We start from the raw sequence: 24,282 nt of genomic DNA on the forward strand, positions 1-24,282 counted from the left end.
TTACAGAACATTATACAGATACATATGAAATGTTGGTGGTAAATGAGCAGCTCTACATATTAACACATTTTACATAGAGGCCAAAAAGAAAACGAATATCTGAATACAAACTTGACATTGACACATTCTTATATAATCGGCAGCACGTTAAATCACATTGTGTAGAAATGAAGAGGTTTGTGAATCAGTGTTTGTTGTCGGTGAAGTCCTCCGGCTCATCTGATTGGTCTGTGGAGGTATATCAGACCACATGGTCGGGAACAGCTGAGCTAACCTTTTGAATTAAAGGGTTGTTCTGTGTTTCTTCTTTCTCTGTCAGACAGTGAAGAGACCTCGGAAGGTGGTTCACTCCCTGAAGCAGCCCCCCTCCCCGAGTGGAGACAGCTGGGAGTACACTCCCTCCACCCACTATTACGACGCCGACAATGACAACGGCTGGTACCGCAACGAAGGCCGGGACCACACCTCTGACAGCAAAGGATACCTGGACCCTGAGTACAGGGGAGGTCAGGACTACAACCAGAGAGGAAGGAGCCGCAGGAGGAGCCAGGAAAGAACCTCACCCAGCCCGGACAGATCCAGGAGGGAGGGCAGCCGGGAACGGGCCCTGGACACCAGCGCGGACCGTCAGAGGTACCGCAGCCGAGGACACAGCCCCGGGGACAGCTACCACACGGAAGACAAGTACGAGCGAGGAGAAGGAGGAGGAGGAAAAGGACGGAGGTATAAGAGCAGGGACCGGCTCAATGACAACCCTCCATCCCCCGAACCCTCCAGAGAACTGGAGCCTCTGGAGAAACCTGTCAACGTCCTGCTGGTGAAGAACAGACCCAACGAAGGTAAAACACACAAACACACAGCTGCCGAGTGTTTAACTGTGTGTAACCAGAAGACTGTGTGACTAGGATGAAACGAGAGACAGAGTTTGTTACTGTCTCTTTTTTCAGTGTCTTGTGGTTGTCTGCCTCCTCCGCTCAGACTAGTTTCAGGTTACATCCCTGTTTATCCAGAATCATAGAAAATATGAACCATTTGTGTTAAATTTTGTCAAAATTGCTGTGAAGTCTTAAGTTATGGCTAAAAATTGTTTTCTGAGGTCACTGTGACCTTGTCCTTTGACCTTTGACTACCAAAATCTAATCGGGTTGAGTCCAGGTGAACGTTTTTACCTTACAGATGGCTAGGAGATTTCCAAGTTGTCAGCATTACAATTTGCATTTTTTCTGTTGCCAATTAGCGCAGTGTTGCCAAACACTTAAATTACGCACTAATCAGGTTGTTTCGGTTGCTAGGAGATGTTATTGCGTCCGTCACAATCTCAACAACGATCATTATTCCCTCGTGATTGAGTCGTATCTTTTAAGTAATTCAGCATCGTGTAAGGTTTCCAGAACACTGTGATGTGGGATGACAGCTGCCCTTTAAGATTCTTTGTGATTTGGTCGTAGTGAGTTAGGAGTCCTCTCCACTACTTCTAACTTCTCTCAGACTTAGGTGCTACTTTTAGCGCTAAGTGGCTTTGTGAATCACTTCCAAAAAATTAGGAGTGCTAAAGTTAGGACTGACACTGCCATTATTTTTAGGAGTTTCTCCTAAATCAGCAAGTTAGGAGCTACTTTTAGCCTTAAGATGCTTTGTGGATACCGGCCCTGGTCACCGGAGAAATACAGTAGGGGAGGAGAGAGTAAATGTTTGTCTGGATTTCCTTGTTTTCTGTGTTTATTGGATCTTTATCTTTGACCAGGTCTGAAGTGATCTGTGATCACTGTTCAGAGAGGGTGCTTGTGTCCTAGATGTGTGTGGTGTGTAGATTGGGGCTCTGTGTGTATGTTTCAGTTTAATCATGCTAGCAGGTCTGTGGGTCCAACACTTTGGTCCATGTTTAAATATTTCAACATCTGTTGAATGGATTATCATGACATCTGATGATGGAAGCCAGTCAGCTGATCGTCTGACGCTTCCTCTAACAGGGCAATATTTTTCCTCAGAGTGAGACAATTCAATAGACAAGCTGCAACTATAACAAATACTGTACATTGTGTGTACAGTGTGTTTGTAGAGTTCGGTTGCAAATCTGATTGGTTGCTGAACACCAAAGTCAGCTGTTTACAAGGAGTGGGGTGAGAGATGGAGAAAACAAGAGAAGTTTGAAAGGAAGCGGAAAGGAGATAGTCTTCTTGATTGAACTAAGCTTCATAACAACCACGTCACTGATGATAATGAGAGAATGTGTTAAAACCATCACCAGTAATAAAACACAAAGACCTGGAGGGGCCTCATGCATAAACACAACATCACCTTCATGTGAGACTGGCATCACAGCTGACTGAACAACTGTCCCTCAGTTTTTAACAGAGAAGACCTGATCCTGTACCTCTCACCTGCTCTCTGAGCTCATGTGTTTTATCTGAAAACTTCTCCTTGAGCCTAACGCACAGATATGTGTGATGTGTTTGTGTTTTTGTAGAGTATGGGCTGCGTCTGGGGAGTCAGATCTTCATCAAACAGATGACCAGCACAGGTCTGGCTTCGAAGGATGGGAACCTGCAGGAGGGAGACATCATTCTCAAGGTGCTCACACATTCACTCACTGTACAGCCACATAATCGTCATGTAAAACAGTGGTTCTCACATAGGGTCCTGGGACCTTCCAAGGGCTCTTTAGATACCTGAGGGATCAGTAGACAGTTAAAGGAAGCCAGAGAAAAACATATCTTTGTGCTGCCCTAGGGGTGTTTATTTAATTTAATTATGTCTGTTTAAGGAGTCACGTGGGGTGAAGTCCGGAATGACGACATACTACATTGCACAGTAAAAAGTGAAGTTCCCCAAATTATTGAACAGCAATTCTCTTTTTGTTTTGGGGCTGACTGGTAGGATTTTAGTTTTGTCCTCATTTAACTTTAAGAAGTTATTGCTCATCCATTTATTTATTGCTAGAAGACAGGTGGTAATGGAGGTTATAGCTGCAGCATCATTCATTTCAGCAGAGATGTACAGTTGTATGTCATCCGTGTAACAATGGAAACATACATTGTGCTCTCTGATGCGATGTGTTCAGACCAAATGACAAGGTTTTGTTGAAATTTTTTGTTATCAAGTGTGTTTATCTTAACGAAAATGAACACAAACACAGCGATGCACAAAACATCAACATCAAGTACCCCACCCACAGACCCTAGAGAGAGCCAACAACAATGGAAAAAAAAAAGAAGAAGAAAAAACACACTTGTGGTGCAGCTTATATATGAACCTGCTGGATGGCTACGGATGCTGGGTTGGACGAGGGCTGTGACAGATAATAAATCTTGAGATATGCAAAAGTCACAGTAGGACCTTCATTGCCTCAGCCGCTGAGAGCCACATGTTAACACAGAGGGACACTCCCTTTAATGTGTCTTTAATGTGCACAAGGTGCACAAGTCATTATTAATAACTTTCATGAGACATTTCTTTCGGGGTGTCGGGTACGTCCTGTGTACAAAGTTGTAAGGAATCTGTTGATGGTCGGGATTCCTCGAAGCAAGCCTAATGTTGCTCCATACTGTGCTCCAATCAAACTTGTATCCTACTTCAGGGAAGTTGTTAAGATGTGGACACGATGCCTCTTGGGGCTCATTTTGTAACAATCAGCTTGTGAAGTGGGTTTGTAGGCAATGAATGCTGCCAATGTACATCATGTTGTAAGTAAAAAGAGAATGATGTGCCTGGTAGGCTGAAATTGTTCTTTATGTCCTGAACGGCATGTAATCCTTCTATATCACAGATATCACCTAGTAAATAAATCGTTTTCCCACTGAGAAAAAGTAGCTGGTCTCCGCCCAATCAACAGGGCCTGATTATTAAAAATTGGGGAATGAAGATGCCATCTGCAGGAAATATTACAAAACTTTTCTACTGCGCGCCACACCTGTAATACATCATAGATTTGCCTCATAGGGGTACTTGCAAATAAAACATCAGATAAAGACCAAGGATGCACCATTTTTTCCTCCATTGCTTGCCACAAGACTGTCGCATGAGAGTGAAACCACGTGGTTAGCGGTCTGAGAGTGAAAGAGTTGGGCACTGCCAAGCCTCTGTCCAACTTTCCCTGCTGGACAGAAGAGGCTTCCCATTCCAAATGAATTTGGAAACGGCTGCATGGAGTTTACTCCAGTAATCAGCAAGGGTAGAGAGGGGGATCATGGAGCTGACAAAGTTTATTCTGGGCAACACATTCATTTTAATAATTGAGATCATTGTCTGGAGTGAGTTGCACAAGCTTGCCCACCTTTCTAGATCACTTAAAACCTTATCCAGAGTCTCAGTGCAATTATGTTTAACTGTGCGTTTTATGGTGGTGAATATTTCAATACCTAAATATCGGAATTGTTGAACACAGGGAATATTAGAGGTAGAGATGTGGTCCAAGCTGCTTCATTCAATGGTAAGAGAGCTGATTTTGACCAGTTGACTTTGAATCCTGATAGCGCACCAAACTCATCTAGTGTTGATAGTAAACGGGGTGCAGACTGCAGTGGGTCCTCAAGAAAAACTAAAACATCATCAGCGTAAAGTGTCAGATGGTGCAGTGTGCCATGGATAGTAATTGGTTTGATGACTGACATTTGTCAAATTATCTGACCCGAGGGCTCAAGCAAAAGTGCAAAGAGTCTGGGACTTAAGGGGCAGCCTTGGCGAGAGGATCTAGAAACTGGGAAAAAAGGGGAGCAGATATCACCTGTAAGCACCATCACTGAAAGGTTTGAATATAATACTTTAATCAATTTTATGAAACCTTCTCCAAGGCCCAACGTTCCTAAACCTGAGCATAGGAGAGTACCGCTGAAGGTGGTTGAATGCCTTCCTCGCATCAAGGGATAGGACAGTTTCTGGGGCTTTAATGGCTTTTATTTACTACATTCTCTTTTTTCAGGAGCAAGGATATCAAAGCTATGTTTACGTCTCTAGAAAAAAGCACTTCTTTTTTTTTTTAGAAAAACTGATCATACAAGAAGCAATGGCCCAAGGATGACCCAAAAGGTCAAATATAGCTCTGGTGGTATGCCATCAAGTGAGGCGAGGCATGTTTAATTGGGCCAGAAAGTCGTCACATTTGTTCTTGTCGGAGTAAAAATTGCAAAAGGTATCATTAATCTGCGTGGGATCAGTAGTTATAGCTCCTGTCTGTGTTTTAATTGGGGACATGTCTGAAAACTGATTGCTTGCTCTCATTTTATTTGCCAGTAAATGGCTGGGTCTTGAACTATGGGAGTAATATCGTTGCCTGGTCCTATGAATTAGAAACCTAGATCGCTGTTTGAGAATAATATTAATTTCCTTTTTGACCACTTCACATTGTACAGCTATTTCTTCTGAATAGTTAGATACTAGTGCCAATTCTAGTTTAGCCAAACTGTCCTCTAATTTTTGCAGTTGGGATAGACAAGATTTGCGTTGATTGGAGGCAAATTGTGTTGTATTTCTCCTGATAAAACCTTTAATTAATTTAACCCATAGTATCCTAGGATCATCAACCGAGCCAATAATGATAAAAATTCAACAGCGTGGTATTAAAGCGCCACTTTGGTGCGTGAGAGGATATGCTGCTAAACACCATTGAGCAGAGCACACCTCTATGGTCAAAAAGGGCTATGGGAAGTAAAGACACATTGTGAGCGCCCTGAGAAAATTTTGGGGATGCAAATATGTAATCACTTCTTGAGCAGGACTTGTGTCGGGCAGAAAAAAAGAATAATCTTTTGCTGATGGATTGGTCGGTTGCCACGGATCAGCAAGTCCAAAGGCATATGCCCAAACCCGTAGAGCAGATGATGCCAGTTGTTTTTTTGTTTTTTTTTTCAGCATCACATTTGTCAGATTGCTGTAAAAACTTTGGTCATACCAGTTTGGGGCATATGCATACACAAAGGCGGACTTTCTGCCATTCATTTTCCCTTTGAGTATAATCAGTCTGCCTGCTTTATCTGACCATTGCACCTGGCTACAATAGCTACACCTTTGGTTTTAGTGCAGGATGAAGAAGATTCTATGACATGATAATATTTATTAGCAAGGCATCTGACACCCTGCAATGCAATGTCAATTTTCCTCCTGTGTAATAATCCTAGCGTACAAGTTGTTCAGACCACCTGAATTCCAGCTCAAAATATTGAGTTCAGTCATAAATTCCGAGAACCGGTTCAAAGGTGAAGGTCAGTAAACACATAAGTACAACACTCGCGACCATCAGGCAACATGACCCAATGCATACAATCATTACAATTTAGTTAGGTCCCTTCCTCGCAATCAGTGAAAAAACATACAGAAGTACTCAACCTGTAACCACTTCCACAAAATAAAACTACTGAAAAACAAAAACAGAGTCCCCCACCCACCCACATACTTGGCTCTGTGGCCATAGAAGGAATGGGCAACAATAGGTCAGTGAGCCGCCCATCACATCCCCTCAGATGAGATTACAAAGCAAAACAATTTAGAACAGCCATATAACTATGTTTGGAGAGTGGATGTACAAATCATTTAACAAGAGGTTACCAGAAGGCAAGTGCAGAAATGTATAAAGCAAAATAAAGTGCCAATGTTAAAATATGAAACGCCACCAGTGCACCAGTGATATAACAAGGCGCAGGCAACTTGAATGGAGAACTGTACATTAAAAACACCCAATCCAACTATTAAAAGTTTACTAATTCTACATTGTTAAAAGTTTACTAATTCCCCCCCCCCCCATCTTGTCCAACCGGTCACGTGACCTGGTTATTTTAAATTTGTTAAATTTCAGGGGCAAAAGGACCACAAGTTGCTTTTGTACGCAGATGATATTTTACTCCTGTCAAGCAACCCAGAAAATACATTACCACTGATTTCATCTCTGATTGGTTCTTTTTCACGAATATCAGGATACAAGATTCATTGGTCAAAGTCTGAGGCTATGCCCCTATCCAAATTATGACCCCAGAGCATTCTCAGTAATTGGCAATTTAAATGGCTCCTCTCCAGGATTGAACAATATAATGAATTTAAATCGGCTACCCCTTATCCAAAAAATAGACAGCAATCTGCTAAATTGGGCCTCTCATTGTTAGGAAGGATAAACATTTTGGGCTGAGGTTCTCCATAGCCCAGGACATGCAGACACGCCTTATGTTTTTTAGATTACTGAACAGGAATTATTGGACTCTATCAAAAATGTCAAGGTTGGGGCTTAGGAATGATGATACATGTTGGAGATGCAACAAAGGCAGGGGCACACTGTTTCATATGCTGTATGAATGTGAAATGGTGCATAACTTCTGGTTAGAAATAATCACCTGTATTAATAACATACTAGAGACAGATCTCAGTGTGAATCCAGCAATATGCATATTGGGTATGTTGCCATTAGAAGTGAATTTGTCCTCAAAGGTGTGCTCCTGATTACAGGAGCCTTGATAACAGTAAGCAGAATAGTGTAAAGGCATTGGAAATGAAAAGAGTGTATCAGTTTTAATGAATGAAGGGATGAAATGGCTAAGATGACTTCCTATGAGCTTATCCACAGGGTTAATAACAGTCTAGATGCCCATATTTGAATGCAATAGGGAGAGGTGATCGCCAAGACAGATGATATTCATGTATTGCATCCCTACTCTTTTTGAATCATATAATGGTCTATGCTCAATGGACGAATATAAAGTGTAATATAGATGTCTAATAGACGGTATCACACTCTGAAGAATGTGCATGTTATATATTATATGAGCGAATCTTTTGTGTCTTTAATGTTTGTTTGTAAACTGAAAAAAGCAATAAAGAGGTTTAATCACAAAAAAATCGGTCTGTTTAAAAGGTCCGTTCTGCTGAAAAATGAGAAATATATAATTAAGTTGCAGTTTAAGTAAAAAGATAATGTTGATTTTCTGAAGTGATGACGTCACTTCTGCTCATGTTATTTCCGTTTTTGTCACTTCCTGTTTTGAGGTAAAATGTGGCAGACACACGAATGTCACTAAAATCCCTGTCTCCACATGCAGATGCTAAAATGGTTAAAAATATATTTATATTTTTCCATGTCTGTAACATATTCAGATTCAGCCTAGACTGAATTATTAACTGTATTAGAAGGTGTCAGTCTTATGTAATGATGCTGGTATCATGTCAATATGACAACAACTGGTCTTTTCTCTGTCTATCTCTGCTGGCAGGCATGTGAAAAATAAGCACGAGGCCGTATGTGATATTTTTTTTTGTATATCGTTCAGCCCTAGAAATGATAAATAAATGAGTAATACATTAGTAATAATATTAAAAACTTTTTGTCAGGCTCATGTTGCACAAATGATCTTGTTATTGTTCTAGTTTTATAGTACAAACCAACAATAAATCTTCCACCACACAGACAGGTTTTTACTGTAACAGACTTATGATGTCTTCAGACCGGGTTTGGACAGAGTCGAGTATCCATGAATAGAAGTGACTCCACAGATGATGTGTAACATGAAAACATTGTATTATATAACATCACACTTTTTTATCTACATTTAAAATGCACAAAACAGCTTCATGGAGATCAATCCAACAAACACAACTACACATCACATACAACAGATAACTGAGTGTGTATATACTGTATGTCACAATAATAATAACGTGCGTGGGTGTGTGTGTGTGTGTGTGTGTGTGTGTGTGTGTGTGTGTGTGTGTGTGTGTGTGTGTGTGTGTCTGTCTCTGTAGATCAATGGGACAGTGACAGAGAACCTCTCTCTGCATGATGCTGGGAAGCTGATAGAGAAGTCCAGAGGAAAGCTGCAGCTGGTGGTCCAGAGAGACTGCCGCCAGATCCTCGTCCGCATCCCCCCCCTGGCAGACTCTGACTCTGATAATGACGGTGAGTCACTGAGCGCACGGCCTAACCCACAGAGTTAGATATGACAGACAACACATGGTCTGTTTGTGACTATTGCTGTAGTGTTTGTATTTAGAGTTAAGTCTCAAATCCGGTGATAACTAATAATCTTCAGTAGTCACAGCTCACCTGGACCACTGCATTTTGATCTGATCAGACCTCATAACTGACTACAGCCTGTATGTTTGTGTTACTCCATCAAACTCTGACTAGCTCTGGGCTGAGTCTCAGTATGATTTAAGGCTGAGAGTAGAGTCAGGATCAGTCAGGTACTTGCACCTGTAATATAAACTCTGTGCAATGAAATCAGACCTGCTGTGGAGGTTGAAGTGTGTCAGCAGAACAATGACAGGTGTTTATCAAAGGTCAGTTGAGTTTGTAGATGGTGGTGATTCAAAAAATGATCTTGTTAAAACAGTGATTCACTAGATGGGAATGAAATGATCATCAGAAAGACCAACAACATTCAACATACCATGAAATAAACATAAGATAATTATCTAGAAACAACATGTGCACCAAATGATTTCCAGTCAAACAGGAAATGGTCTTCTTCCTCCTCCCAGAATGCATTTGTGCACCGAACATCAGCTTTTAAGATTTAACATCACATCCATATTTAAGATTTACAGAGATGATAGAGAGAAATTTGAACTCTGTCACATTCTAAATTGGTTTCCTGATCATTTCCCACCTCTCTCATCCACCACACACCACTTGCTTCCTGCAATAAGTCGAGGACTCAGAGACATTTTTTTCCGCTCAGCCTCAGGAATAATAAATAATAATAAATGTATTGAATAATAAATAAATGCATGGAGGCAAATCTATTAAATAAAAAAATAATTTCAGTATTAATCATTATTTTAATATTTCTTGGAAATACAAATCCAGCTGTAATGACAAAGTTAATGAATTTTAAGAACTGAAAAAGTTGATAATTATATTTTGTGACACACTTGAGCCTCCATACAAAAAAACACAGTATAAGGAAATCAAGGATTTATAGTTAAGGCAGATTGTCTCACACTTACACCTACAGATGTATAGTTGTAACTGTGTTTACATGTAGAACAGTTGAAATGTCTGACATTCAGACAGTTAAAAATACCATCTGAAACTTAGAGGTCTTCCTCTTGCAGCTGTTCAGTCACCATGTATCAGTCAGAGGGGGTGGGGGGGTCATCTGAAGGTCTGAATTAGATCTGGACCTCAATGTGGTCTGAAGTACCCCTCATGTTTAAATCTGACCAGAAACTGATGGTATTGATGTGAACGTGCTCATCAAGCAGAGGCGATCCCTGTAATCGCTCAGTGCATCTCTGTCTGTGTTTTCTCTTCCAGATAATATGTCCTACTTTTAGATGAAGGACCCCGACACACAGCATGTGTGACAGTCTGTTGCCTTTCTGTATAATGGCTGTGACACACCCTGACTAAGTTGTAAAGCTTTCACACTTCTCTTTATACTGCTCTAAATCTTTAACTTTATTACCATTCATTTTCCTGAATAAATAAACACATTTTAATCCGTATGTACTTTGAACTGTGTGATTCATTAAGTGTAGAAGATGAATGTTGCCAGAAGAAGAAGTCAGTAAGCTGTTCTATCTTCTAATGTCTTAATGTTCAACCATGAGACAAAGGATGATGGTTTATTTTTGTGAACACAGAGAGTTGCATGACAAAGCGTGGCTCACACAGTGGGTAAGAAGCTCCTTGAATTTTCAGTGTAATAACATATTAATGATTTGTCCTAACAGTGTAGAACTCGCCGTTGTTTGTCCAGGTGGGGAATCTGAACTCTCATCTCTCTGCTGCATTTCCATCTCATACAGACACACACACACACCGACACACGTATCACACTGATACCTCTCACCTCGCTGTCACTGCTGGATCGGCTACAGATGTTGCTGCAGCCTCTAACACACACTAGGGACTTTATGCAGTGTTGGTTGAAGGGACGGCTACGGTATGATGCAATGACGTACAGTAGATTCTAGGTCAATACTTCTTGCAGCCCAGCTGTCTACTACGGGAGAAAGACTAGTTTGCCATTCCCTGTGATATGCTAAAGAGTTAGCAGGTAATTATATGTTTCTGTCATATTTGACATAGTCATTTTGTTTATATTCGATTATACCATTAGTGGTTTTATGGATTATGGGTATATTTGTTAAAGATACATTATAATCTGATTTTTCCAGTTTATTCATAGACGTGTCAGCACAGACTGTTGTTAACCTCCATCCTCCCTCTCTGGCCCACAACCTCACTGTGCTGTGTGTTGATGAAACCATGACGCTGTCCTTGGTGCTGAAGTAACAGACTGATTTACACAAACTCCTCATCTGATTTTAAATTGTCTCTAAAGCAAATATCAAGAGGTCTCAGGTCAGTTTAAGAGACATATTGTAGCAATGTTCAGAGCGACCTCGGTTTACTGAAGCAGTGAAGTAGCTGTTGTTGGTGTTAAGTGTTGCTTAGTGATCTTTGATTTCCTCTGCTATGGCAATGTGTTGGAATGTAAACGGGCACTGTAACCGTTGCTGCTTAAAGTCCCTACTGATGTGGTACAGAAGAGGGAAATGGGATTAATGTTCTGAGACTCATTACATCAAGCTTATTGAAGTTTTTAGTGAATAGGTAGAAACTGGTGTGATAGATAGTGTAGCTATGTCCGGTTTAGAGGCCGTTTCCAGGACAACTTCCTCTTCAACTCTTAATGACAGTAAAACTGACACAGATTCAACATGACAGATAACAATGGCTAACATTAGCTAACATTAGCCATCACACGCTACTGGTCATACCAGACCAAGTGAGGCTGAGGCAGTGAAACCTGTGAGTATGTTGAGTTTTACTATGAGTCAGACTGTCATTTGAAACAGAATAAATCATTCTTCATTCAGTAGATTTAAAGCTATGCAACCTGACACCTCAAACAGCTCAGATAAATGTGGTCTTACAGTCTGGGTCATGTACAGGTCTGGCTGGTACACAGACTGGAGGATCAGAGGTAGTCCACTTCCTGCTGCTGAAAACCAGTGCAGTCTTACAGGATCTTAAATGTGTCTTTAGACACCAGCTGACCCATTTAACACATGACTATGTCCTCCGCCAGAATCTCCAGTTTTGGGAGGGACGAGATATTTAGTCTCTAAATCTCTAAATCTCCACCATCAAATTACCCCGCCCACAGAGGTCTAGATTAGATTGTCATGGATTAATCCTCAGAGTTGACTTAACAGTGTTACAGCTGTCTGTCCACTGAATCACCACTACACTGTTCACTAGCTTCAGCATTCTGTATTAACTTCAGCGACAACAGCAACTGACTCTTATTAATATGTATTGTATTATTTATATTATATTAAAGACACTGGTTCATTCATTTTATTATCATATCTAGTAAAACTTTTAAAATCTGTTAAAATCTATCATTTAAAAAAAAAAAAAAAAAAAGGTTTCAAAGTTCACCAGCAACAAGACCAGTTTTCACCTCTTCTGTGGTACAGCATCGCAGCACATGACATGTTCCTAATAGTTTGGGCACAATATCCAACACAGTCCAGTATAGTCCAGTGCAGTGTGTTTACCTGTAAATACACAGACTCACCCCAGCTAACAGCTACAGCTGGGGTGGGGGGACTTATTGATTGGTTCTGTGGGGTCCTGGATTGTTTGGTGGATCCACAGCTGGATCAATCAGAACACGTCACCATCCCACCACAGACAGGCCTGATTCTGAACGGCCGATGTTGTTTCCTATAGACGATCAGGGTTGACACATTATCCTCACATTTCTCATGCGTCTCTCTCCTCCTCTGTCTTTTATCTCCCTAACACCCCCATCCCCACCCCCATGGTTACAGCCCTGCATGCAGACTGTCTCTAACTCTAATCAAACTAATCAACACCTGCTAGTTGTCACTCGGTGAAACAGGGCTGTGCCAGAGCCCCAGCTAACCAGCCCTCCCCTCTCTGCCCTCCAGTAGCTGTTAAATTAAAGACTGTTTGCTCACAACCATGAAGGGCCGAGACAATCCTGTTAAATGTGACTGAACAGTTTGTCATGGTGTGGTGTTTTCACAGGGAGGTTATTGCCGTTTCTCTCTTCTCTGTGGTTCCTCTCTCGTCCTCTCACTTCCATCCTCCAGTGTCTCTGATTTGATGGAGAACAGGCTTCTGTCAAAGCTTCAGCCTCCCTCCCCCTCCCTCCCTCTCTCCACAGCCTTCACTCTGATGGATAAAAGCAGCTGAATCAAAGACTCTGCCACCCATGTTCACTTCAAATGATAAAATCACAGGGACTGAATGAAAGCTAGCGGTCTCTGTGGAGAGCGACGCAGGCTGTGTGTTAGCACTTTCCAGCAGCTTGTGTCTGGATTATAAAGCAGCGTGGAAGCTCCCATGAGGCCAAAGCTGCCCTCAAACTGGCTCTCCAGAAACCGCCTCGTGGGTCCTTAGAAAGCACTTCTTCAAACTTTCTAAATATAGATCTGCTGTTTTTAGTCTTAAAGTTATAATCCTTAAGATGTCAATTCAGTCACTTTATCAAGACTCTTTTTGATAACACTTATGGCCAGCAAGTTTAACTCATTAAGTTTCATTAATGTCTGGGCAAACTACAGACTCCTCAAAACTTCTGCATATAACTCTACAGTGTTTGATGTATGTTCACTACGGCAGCAAACTAAGCAGTCAGCCCAGACGTTCCTCCAGCTACTGCTGGGGTTCACCAGGTGTTCCCACGCCAGACAGACCCTCTGGTGTCGTCTGAGTCTGAGAGAGGTCGAGGTGGCGGTTTAATGAAACTGCCCCTTATAACATGAAGCCATCACTAAGCTTCAGACAAAGTGCTGAATAAATTGTTGAAGCTTCTGCAGCTTAAAAGCAGCTGGAGTTTCAATCTCTATGTGAAATATGTATGTGTGATAGCAGATGATGTTCAACTCATCACGTCTTGTCCGTCTCTGTCAGAATCAGAAAACTATTGATCCTCACAGGAAAACAGCTTTGTTACAGCAGCACATCAGTCAGTTAGGAAAGGCCTCAGAAAGCTCAGAAAGAGTTAATGTGACATGTTGCTTGACTGTGTCTGAAGTCAAAGTATTTCTTCTACATGTCCTGAATGTGTGCGACTGGTTGAGCAGGCCGACTTCCTGCTAACTACTTGTTGACTTCCTGTTGACTTCCTGCTGACTTCCTGCTGACCTCCTGGTGACTTCCTGTTGACTTCCTGCTGATTTCCTGGTGACTTCCTGCTGACCTCTTGTTTTTTATTGATAGACTAATCACTCAGTAATTGTGTCTGAAAATGACACATTCATGAACGGTGGTCATCATGTGACCTTCAGTTGTGCTTATGGCCCGTGCACAGTATGACTGTTTTTATGCTGTTGTGTTGTGAAGGAGTTGTTTTCTGGTGGTCTTTGTTTACAGCTGTGAGGTTGTGTTATTAAAACACATGCTGTTATCACCACTAACACAGGAGTCACACAACCAACCAAGACTGAAGTCTTAAGGATTATAACTGTTCTGGATTGGAGCCATTGTTAATCATCATATTTACATGGTATGGAAACTGATTTTCAAAGTGCACCAGCAGATAATCTGAAAACATTGGGACTGTTCTGATTCTCTCTGTGGATTCGGTGAGTTTGAATGAAAGCTGCTTTTATCTTGAGAATATGTTTGTCCTCATGATTCTGACAACATCCTCACTCTGTCCTATGTGGAAATCAGCTGGTGTCTGGGCTTCCTAAGGCTACTGTTCTCTGGTGGTGGTGGGCTTGCAATTTTGGTGGGGGGATGTCGTCCAAAAGAAGCCTTTGCATCTAACTGTCTGTCTGTCTGTCTGTCTGTCTGTCTGTCTGTCTGTCTGTCTGTCTGTCTGTCTGTCTGTCTGCCAGACATGTCAGAGATGGAGTCCTACCATTCCTATTCTCCCCCAGAGGAGAGGAGGTCCCGCCAGTCTGACCTGTCCTCCCATTCCTCCAATGACAGAGACAACCCCAGGTAGGATGGATGTAGCTGGGGGGGGGGGGTGTTTGATGTTCAACTTGACATGGATGTGCTGTCATGGCAACCTCGTCTCCTAGAAATGATTGTTTTCACAGTCATAGTAAGTAATAGTATTGAGTCAGTACAGGTGGAGATTGATCTGAAACATCAGGTATTCTGGTGGAAACCAACATTTTATTCACACGTTCAGTAGCAATGTATTTGTGAGTGTTCAAATAAGAGGCCTGTCTGAGGGTTAAGACCAGGTTTCAGGTTCAGATTAGAATCAGGTTCAGGTTGAGGTTCAGCATTTAGTTGCTATAGTTAAGGTTACGGCAGGGGCATGATGTCAGTGAGTGAAGACCAACGTGCGTGTGTGTGTGTGTGTGTGTGTGTGTGTGTGTGTGTGTGTGTTTGTGTGTGTGTGCGCGTGCGTGCGTGTGTAACAGGGATGAACCCATAACCACAGCCATGATGTCAGCTATGGCCTCACCATTCAGAGTTCCTGAAGACCCCCATGCCGCAGCTGACACCGCCCTGGTAGAGGAGCCTCCAGGTTATGATCCACATCACACTCCTCACATTAACAAATACCACACACACAACTACAACTCACCAAGAACTTACAGGACGGAACATAAAACCGTCCCTTGTTTTATGTACCAAATTTGAAATGTAAAGCTGCTTTAATTGAAGCATTTAGGGGGGCAGCAGAAACCAGAACTCGGGCTAGGGTTCCCCCTCTTTTAGCTCAGTGTTTGGTCTCCACCTGCTCATCTTAGCTGCAAAATTTGCTTCACTATGTTCACCAGCTGCTCTCTGATAGTGTCTGTCTGCTGAGCAGGTAGTGGACAGTGAAGGAGAGTTGAGGACAGCAGGGGAGAGTAAGGGTCAGTAGAAGACAGTAGAGGACAACAGAGGACAGTAGGGGACAGTAGACGGCAGTGGAAGACAGTAGTGGACAGTAGAGGGAAGTATAAGACATGGGAGGATAGTAGAGGACGGTAGAAGATAGTAGAGGACAGTGGAGGACAATAGAAAACAGTGGAAAGTAGAGAACAACAGAATACAGTGGAGGAAATTGGAAGACAGTAGAAAGCAGTCGTGCACAGTAGAAGACAGTGGGCAGTAGAAGACAGTGGAGGACAATGGAGGACAGTAGAAGACAGTATAGAACAGCAGAGGACAGTGGAAAACAGTAGAGGACAGTGGGGGATAGTAGAATATAGTGGAGGACAGTAGAAGACAGCAGAGGACAGTGGGGGACAGCGGAGGACATTAGAAGACAGTGGAGGATAGTAAAAGACAGTAGAGGACAGTGGGGGACAGTAGAAGACAGTATAGAACAGCAGAGGACAGTGGAAAACAGTAGAGGACAGTGGGGGACAGAAGAATATAGTGGAGGACATTAGAAGACAGCAGAGGACAGTGGATCTTTAAGGGTGATCAGTTGTAGGTTGTGAAGCTGAGACAATGAACTAAAAGAGGCTGAAAACTCTGTACAGTCAAACTAATGCAGATTTCCTCTCACCTGTTTCAGCTCTACAAGCTCACAGGTCTGTTAACTACTGGTCCAGGATTTGACTGTTCAGTCTGAGCTGTCTCTGTAGAGTCTGACAGTTCTGCATCACCTGTTCTCTCCAGTCGGAGTCTAAACAGAAACCCTTTTCGTTCACTTTAACTTGCACTGACCTGAGCTGTTGTTGGTAGCTGTGATCATATAACATATTAACAGTTTGATTCTCTTATTACAGTCTCTGTAACCACCACGCCCAAGATCCTCCTCCGACCGAGTCCAGAGGATGAAAAGATCTACGGGTGAGTTTTCATTTCCTCTTTTATATTTATTGGTAATTTGAAGGAAACATGTTTATATGAGAGCAGGATGTAAATGATGCCTTCACAGACTTGTGTGTGATTAGCCTCATACTTTATATACAGTATATACCTGTGGCGACGGAAGGACTATATTTCATAGTATGCATAAGAACCGCCTGTCCACTGCCTTTAGGTTTCCCACACAGGTACACATGTCTACTCATCCAATGACTGAGCGAGAAAGAGAGAGAGAGAGAGATTGATTTGTGTATTTTAGCGCCAAAGTTAAGACACAACACCACAAGCAAGCTCTGATTAGCTACCACATGCATTTCAAAGATCAACCAACAGGCCTGAAAAACAACAGGCTACAATGTACTATCATATACTATATTGAATATCCCAGAGAATTGTGCGGTAAAAGTCGACATGAAGCAACTGATTTCCTCATTTAGCATCTTCATCATAAGAACAGTTGCCTAACTAATGACTAAAGATAGAAATAACAACACGCAACATCAAGACCAAACCAAGCTGCTGCAATAAACAACCAGAAAAACCACGAGACAATGAAATGAAACCGTTGTGCCTGTCTGTTTGAAGTTCATTCTGCGTCTGCCCGTTACATCAAACTCTCGCACATCGGCCTCTGCATCAATTCAATATCATGACGGATGTTCATCAGTGCTCCACATGCAGTGTCAACACTGGGCATCAAAGCAGCAAACTCCTCCTTTATCTCCTGCTCTCCTCTTCAATCTAGATCCATAACGTTACTGAGTGGATGCAGCAAAAAATAAGACAGGATCTCCTGTTGTCACAATTTTATTTTCAAGATGAAAAAAAAAACATACAAAATCATAAAAGAATGTACAGTGTGTACAGGTTTACAGCTGCCGGCACCACTGGTATATAGTGTGTATACAGTATGTGAGCCTCTGTGAAACACATAGGAACAGACAGGTCACTGTAGCTGGGAGCTGCATGAATCAGTGTTGTATGGTATAGAAACACTTTGATTCCCCAATTCAGGTCCTTACCAGAGGGACCAGATCTGTATGGATCTCTGGTGTTAGTGAACCTGGACCATGTTGTTAATGGTGACGTGGATCTCTCCTCCTGCAGGCCGAACACAGTGATGGTGAATTTCCAGAAGGGGGACAGTGTTGGACTGAGACTGGCAGGAGGAAATGATGTCGGCATCTTCATCGCTGGTGTTCAAGAGGGGAGTCCTGCTGAGGAGGAGGGCCTGCGCATCGGAGACCAGATCTTAAAGGTGCCAGTCCAGACAGAACTCATTTCAGAAGACATGCAGTAGTTCAAATTACAATGTGAATTAGAGTTTACAGAATAATGAGTATGTCCTAATTATTGTGCCCTTTGTGTTGAAGGTGAACAACGTTGATTTTCAGGGTGTAGTGAGAGAAGAAGCAGTGCTCTTCCTGTTGGAGATTCCTAAAGGGGAACTGGTCACTATCCTGGCCCAGAGCAAACCTGATGGTAAAACATCTAAAGACACAGTCACATTTCTCACATAAATGACATTAACATCAAAGTTCAGCTCTGACCAATGATACAGCTGTTCAGTCTGACCTTCAGTATTTCATCATATCACAGTGTGTTTAGAACATTCATGCTCCTCGGAAGATCAACCCTGAAATCTTCCCTCTTTTACCTCTTCAGACAAAAATGTCCTTTTGATCTTCATCACCTTATTGTTTTCACTTGAGTGTCACTCTCAGGACAAATTTTATATATATTTTTTTTTTTACAGTTTTAGTCCATCTACTGTAACGGATCATCACCATGAACACATACTGCCGCCACAAATACAAACTAGAGCACCAAATCTGGATCAATTCGCCACTGAAAATAGTCCCTAACCAATTTCCTGTTGTTTGTGTAACGTTTGATAAAAACCCAAGTGAGCAGCTTTTAAAGGAGATTACTGAGTGTCGTTTATATGTGAGGTGTTTTTAAAGATTTCCATCTTCAGTAGGAGCCAGTGGTGCTGGAGCTGAGAGCCAAAGCGCAGGAAGTCAGAGAGCACTGAGAGACATTATGGTGTCATGTAGTTTTAGTGGTTTTATAGGATTTCTTGATAGTAGCAACGTAGAACCACAGGGTCCCTCTGTCTGGGCCTGTATGTGATGAGTCAGCAGTGATGGAGAGAAACGATAGAATAATGGAAGGTGTTAATCCCAGAACACAGTGTCCTCTCCCACAATGCTCTGCCAGCTGCCACACTCGCACCTCAGCACCATTACTCTGTCTCTCTCTCACTGATGTTTCCATGTAATGATGGAGATACCAGCTTGGCCCCCCTTAGGCTTTTAGGCCAGATCAGGCTAGTTTTGGTTCAGCCAACCGTGACACACATGCGCCCACACAGATCTGCTCAAGAACACATCAGTGAGAAAGAGCAACACGAACTGTGTGAGGTAATGAGCATGTTGACCCTGGAGCATGTGGCTCTGAAAAAAAGGGATTTGGCCTTTTTATTCAAAAAACTAAATAAGCAAAAACACATCAGACAGTGAAGCAGAGCAATGACCTGAGGTCTGTACCATGAAGCAGCACTTGAGGTTATCAAGGTAACTTCAGGTTTAACTCTGGGTTTTCAAGTGACTGAAGATGGGAAACAGGTGAGCAGATAGATATGGGGACAGGAAGGAAGTTCGGGGACTTTTGGCGGGAGGATGGAGAATGACAGTATTCAAACCTGCTAACTGTCAGGTACAACTGTTCACTGAAGCAACTAACAAGAGCAGCTTGCTACTAATGTGATTCATGAAGTGTGTGGACTATTTCTCTGTCCATCTCCTTCTTGAGTCTCCAAAGTGTCTGGCTTCACCGTGGTGACAAGACTCTAGGAAGATGGAGGAGAAATGCTAAGAATCTAACACTTAATGTCATTTTTACACCTTTGTTTTTAGCTGAGCTAACTGGCTCCTGTCTCCTCCATTTTACACTAATCACACAAATTAATGACGCTAATGAGAGTGGTATCAATAGTTTTATCTGACTCTCTGCAATATATTACAAACCGTCAAACTACTCCTTTAAGTTTTAAATGTGCAACCTCATTTTGTAAACCACTAGCTTGAGACTGGTTTCAAATGGATTTACAAAGTCCTGGATAAAATATGATGGATCGCAGAACTTAATAAAAACATTACCTTCAGACTAACACTACCTCCAGATTTATGTTTCTTGAAAGAAAAGGAGTGTTTCAGTAAAGACTGCTTTGCCTTCATGCTTTTTATCTATTAAAACATGAATGATATCTCAACAGTAACCTACACTGTATTTCTTCTTCTTCTGTAAATGTCCTGTAGACTCACAGGATTGTGGTCTGTGAGGTTGTTGGAGGAGCATTCGACTACAAGAAGGGGGGCTCTGTTTGATGTGTTTATTAGTGTATGAAATTAAAGTACACTCAATGTCTGCTGCAGCTGAATCCACAGTATAAAGTCAGCCTTGTGTGTGCAGCCAACCTCGGAAGCAGTGGATTGTAGTCAGTATGACTGTTGGTCCTTTTGGGTCAGTGCTTTGTCGGACCACAACATATCAAATCAGAAAGCCTCACAGGAGCCTGGAGCAGGCTGTAAAGAGTATTTCCATACAACAGTAAGACAAAGATGTGCACATTGTTTTGATTGTGCAAATAAAACTGGTGCATGGAAGTTCATTCCTGACCTTTAACAACCGTGCATGTAATAAGATCACATCCACATACTAGCTCTTTGCTGCTTACAACTGCAGTATGAGGACATGGTCTACTTGTAGGGGACTAGTTTCAGTGGCAGATTAATCCACATTTAGTGCCGTAGTGTAGTATTGGGTATGTGTGTGTTTGTGTATGTATGTGTGTGTGTGTGTTTGTACATTCCTTCTTATCTCTCACTTTTTTGTGTGTCCAGTTTATAACGACATCTTACTATCGGGGCGTGGAGATTCCTTCTTCATCCGGACCCACTTTGAGTATGAGAAGGAGACTCCTCAGAGCTTGGCCTTCAGTCGGGGGGACATCTTTAAGGTGGTGGACACCCTGTATGATGGCAAGCTTGGCAACTGGCTGGCAATCCGTGTTGGCAAGGAGAAGCAGCTGCTAGAGAAGGGTATCATCCCCAATAAGAGCAGGTAGGGCTGTCAGCTGGTCCCTCTTTAGAAAGACATAAAGGTGTGTCCCTCAGACAGAACTCTCCCTCCCCTGATGAAGGATTAACCATACCATCATCATCATCATTAGCTCCCAACCCCATCCTCACAGAGACCAGGGACAGTTTTTCTAAAACTCCAGCCTCTGTGATAAATGTCAACACCTGATTTTGAGATGAGGTCACTGGCAGGAAAATACCCCATCATAAAGCCCATCATATAACTTACTGTAACTAGAAGTTCACACATTCAACAGGGCAGCCAGCTGACCTGACTCAGTGAATAGCTGTGGACCAGGACAGGTAGCAGGTGTTCTTGGGTGAAGCAGGTGATGTAACAGTTCACAGTGCTAGGTGGCCTGTGGATGACTGTATGTAACTTGTAGTTTCTACCATTAGAAAAATACTCACGCAAACACATTAACTGTTGTGTCAGATTGTTGATTATATTTCATTATTGATCCTGCCTCTACACAGCAGTGATGCTATGTGTCTGAGTCCAGCTGCTGACCACAGTCTTACACTACAGTCTGAGTGATGTATGGTCACCATGACACCACATGACTGTGACACACACACACACACACACACACACACACACACACACACTCCTGTCAGCTGTATGTCCAGTGTGTTTGAGTGGCACCTCTAGGGTTAAATACCAACAAATCAAATAGAATAAGAGGTGACTGTACAGTGCCAGGAATTCAACTATAACTATATGTTTGTGTGTATCATACTGTTAAAGACTGTAAAATACAAGAGTGGGATGTTTAAAACGAGAAGGAAAACAGATGCACAGCTCTGCTGCACTGCAGTAACATTACAGTGAGACAGCTGTTATTACAGAAACAGTCAGTCTCTGGTGGGAGACAACATGTCCCAGTTCTATGCTGTGGTTTGACTACACCATATGTTCACATGAGGAAAAGGGTGTGTACTGTAAAGACCTACATGCAGAATATCAAATATTCAACTTGTAACTAAGTCAAGTTTATTTGTACAGCAGTTTTAAAAGAGGTGTCACAGACTGGTCCACAATAAAAATGAATTACAGCTAAACAAAGCAGAGCTGAACAGGAGGGGATAGACTACACAGCTGTTCATGTCGGAAGCCTGTTTCTCCCCAACTAGCGATTACGCTGCTCTGCTCTGTCTTAATCACAGGTAAAGCTGATCTTTATTAAAAAAAAACTCACAAATTTATTTCATTCTTACAGTTTCATAATGATTGAATGATGAATGAAAGGATGTTTTCTGTCTTTTCATCTTTACTAATCAACCATTTAAATTACTGTGCAGTTTAGAGACTACCAGCAGCTATCGGACACTTTTAAGGTGGAATGTTTTCTTGCATGTTATTCAATGCATGATTGACGTTTGGAAATCAATCAGTACACCTTAAATGTCAATATGACAACTTTGACCATTTCATCTATTTTTTTTATTACCTCTCTACATGACATATGCTTTAGTGATGATCAGATCTTCAAGTGCTTAAAACTGACTGTTCAGTAGTTCTATTTACCACCATAAAAAGCAGCAGGATATGAAACCAAACAAAATGACATGTTCTTCCTGTCTTTTAATCTCCTCCGCTCTTAAATCACAGCAGTAACTACAGATGCGCGCATGTTGGTTATATGCTGTTATATACGTGAAACTGTGGCAGGGCAATTTAAATTTGGTATTCATTTAATACTAAAAATAATAAGTTACTACATTAAAGGGGTAATAAGTCAAATATCGTCTTGACATTTGCAAAGGTATGAGCAATCGGCGTTCTGATGATCGTTGATCACCAATATCATCGTCCATCGGCACAACCCTAGTACAGGGACAGACTTCTCTGTTCATTCTGTAAATGACAGTGAAGCTGGAACCGTTCATGTCACTGGGTGAAGTGTGTGTGTGTGTGTGTGTGTGTGTGTTGTGAATCCTGGTGGTGATGGTCACAAGATTACAGGTTCACTCCTATCTCTCCTCTCAGCGTTTACAGCTGAAGAGATCTCTGCGCTCCTATTGATCAGCATCACTAAACAGTCAACTGTTACAGTCAAACCAGGGAAAAGAAAAAAAGTTCTTCTTCTTTTGCTTAATGCTGGTTCACGACTGTCACCATCATTCCGACTGCTCCATGTGGGGTCAGGCTTTTTTGAGACTGTCTTCATCTAGTTATGTGCCTGCGATACAATAGACGACATAAATGGCGATCAAAGGTGAAAAGTGAGTGATGGAGAGACGTCTTCAAAACGACCAAACCCAGCCCTCTCTGGAGCTCTACTTCTGCGTCATACTTCAACATAGAAAAATGGTTGAAACGTTAAAGAGGCCACAACACTTGACACTCTTTAGGGTTAAATCGGTATTTTGAAAACTTGTAGTTTTAACAAAATCGCAGTTTACATTTTGTGTCATTTTTAGACCGTTTCAGACATTATAATGGGTGTGTATTGCACTGAATGTTTGTGCTGTTTCATAGAAAGTGTCTACCTAAGCACAGACACTTGACACAGACAACACAAACACAGAATTTCAATAGTGAGCCTCAAAGTGATTGGAGTACCCTCCACCTCTCCCATTGACTGCAATACAAATTCAGGAGCACAAAGGTCTTGTGCCGCTCATGGTACACTCATGGTTCCGATAGGAGTTACCATTGTTTTAAGAAATAGCAGTTGTTTGAGAGGCTCGCTGAGCTAAAATCACACCCAGATCTGTGACAATTCTGTGTCTTTCAGCTAGACACAGATGTTTGAAACAGCTCGTTAAGAGAGTCTTTGATCTCTGTGATGTTTATAAACACAGCCACACACACACACACACATAGCCAGACTCTCTCACACACACACACACACACACACATACATACATATATACTGTATATATTGACAGAAACCCACAAACACCATCTCCACAATTTGGATTAACCTACCTCTCAACATGGCAAGAAGGAATTATTGGCTTTGTTGTACAAAACCTTATGCAATTTAATACTGCCAAACAGAATCAGAAGCATAGACATTTGCAGACACTTATTTTGAAAGTGCCTCCATGTCGCAGAGATGGCATATCTCTGCAATATGGATACATTTTCCAAATAAGAGTCTCAAAAAGGTAAGAGGTAAGGTAGGTTATAAAAGTTTTATCTTAGAAGCTATCATCCATATGGGGATATAGTGTTATAGCTTTATTGCAGATCAACTTTTGTTAGGGCATGTACATGTGTGTATACATGTCTTGCTATGGTTGTGGGGACACATTTGGGTTTGAAACCATCAGTGTGAGGTTGTCTTGGCCAGTTGTGACAGCTTCAAATGGCTTTTTGAGGGACACCTGCAGTGACTGAGGTCAGTGTCAGGATAAGTCTCTATGACATGAATGAAACTGAAAGTAACGTCCTTT

General features: G+C 41.9%; 1 protein-coding gene across 1 annotated transcript in view; it reads left to right on the top strand.

The window, feature by feature from the left end:
- Nucleotides 1–24,282, top strand: part of tjp2b (tight junction protein 2b (zona occludens 2)) — a 74,070-nt gene that overhangs the window by 34,811 nt on the left and 14,977 nt on the right. The window contains exons 5-13 of the mRNA XM_023397730.2: nucleotides 320–839; nucleotides 2,468–2,571; nucleotides 8,719–8,872; nucleotides 14,809–14,914; nucleotides 15,349–15,455; nucleotides 16,654–16,717; nucleotides 17,843–17,993; nucleotides 18,109–18,217; nucleotides 20,641–20,860. Of these exons, the coding sequence (XP_023253498.1) occupies nucleotides 320–839; nucleotides 2,468–2,571; nucleotides 8,719–8,872; nucleotides 14,809–14,914; nucleotides 15,349–15,455; nucleotides 16,654–16,717; nucleotides 17,843–17,993; nucleotides 18,109–18,217; nucleotides 20,641–20,860 (1,535 nt within the window). The remainder of the gene's footprint in view (nucleotides 1–319; nucleotides 840–2,467; nucleotides 2,572–8,718; nucleotides 8,873–14,808; nucleotides 14,915–15,348; nucleotides 15,456–16,653; nucleotides 16,718–17,842; nucleotides 17,994–18,108; nucleotides 18,218–20,640; nucleotides 20,861–24,282) is intronic.

Source organism: Seriola lalandi, unplaced genomic scaffold (genome assembly GCF_002814215.2).
Source record: "Seriola lalandi dorsalis isolate HSWRI2012SDOR001 ecotype SW California unplaced genomic scaffold, Sedor1 jcf7180002054883, whole genome shotgun sequence".
NCBI lineage: Eukaryota > Metazoa > Chordata > Actinopteri > Carangiformes > Carangidae > Seriola > Seriola lalandi.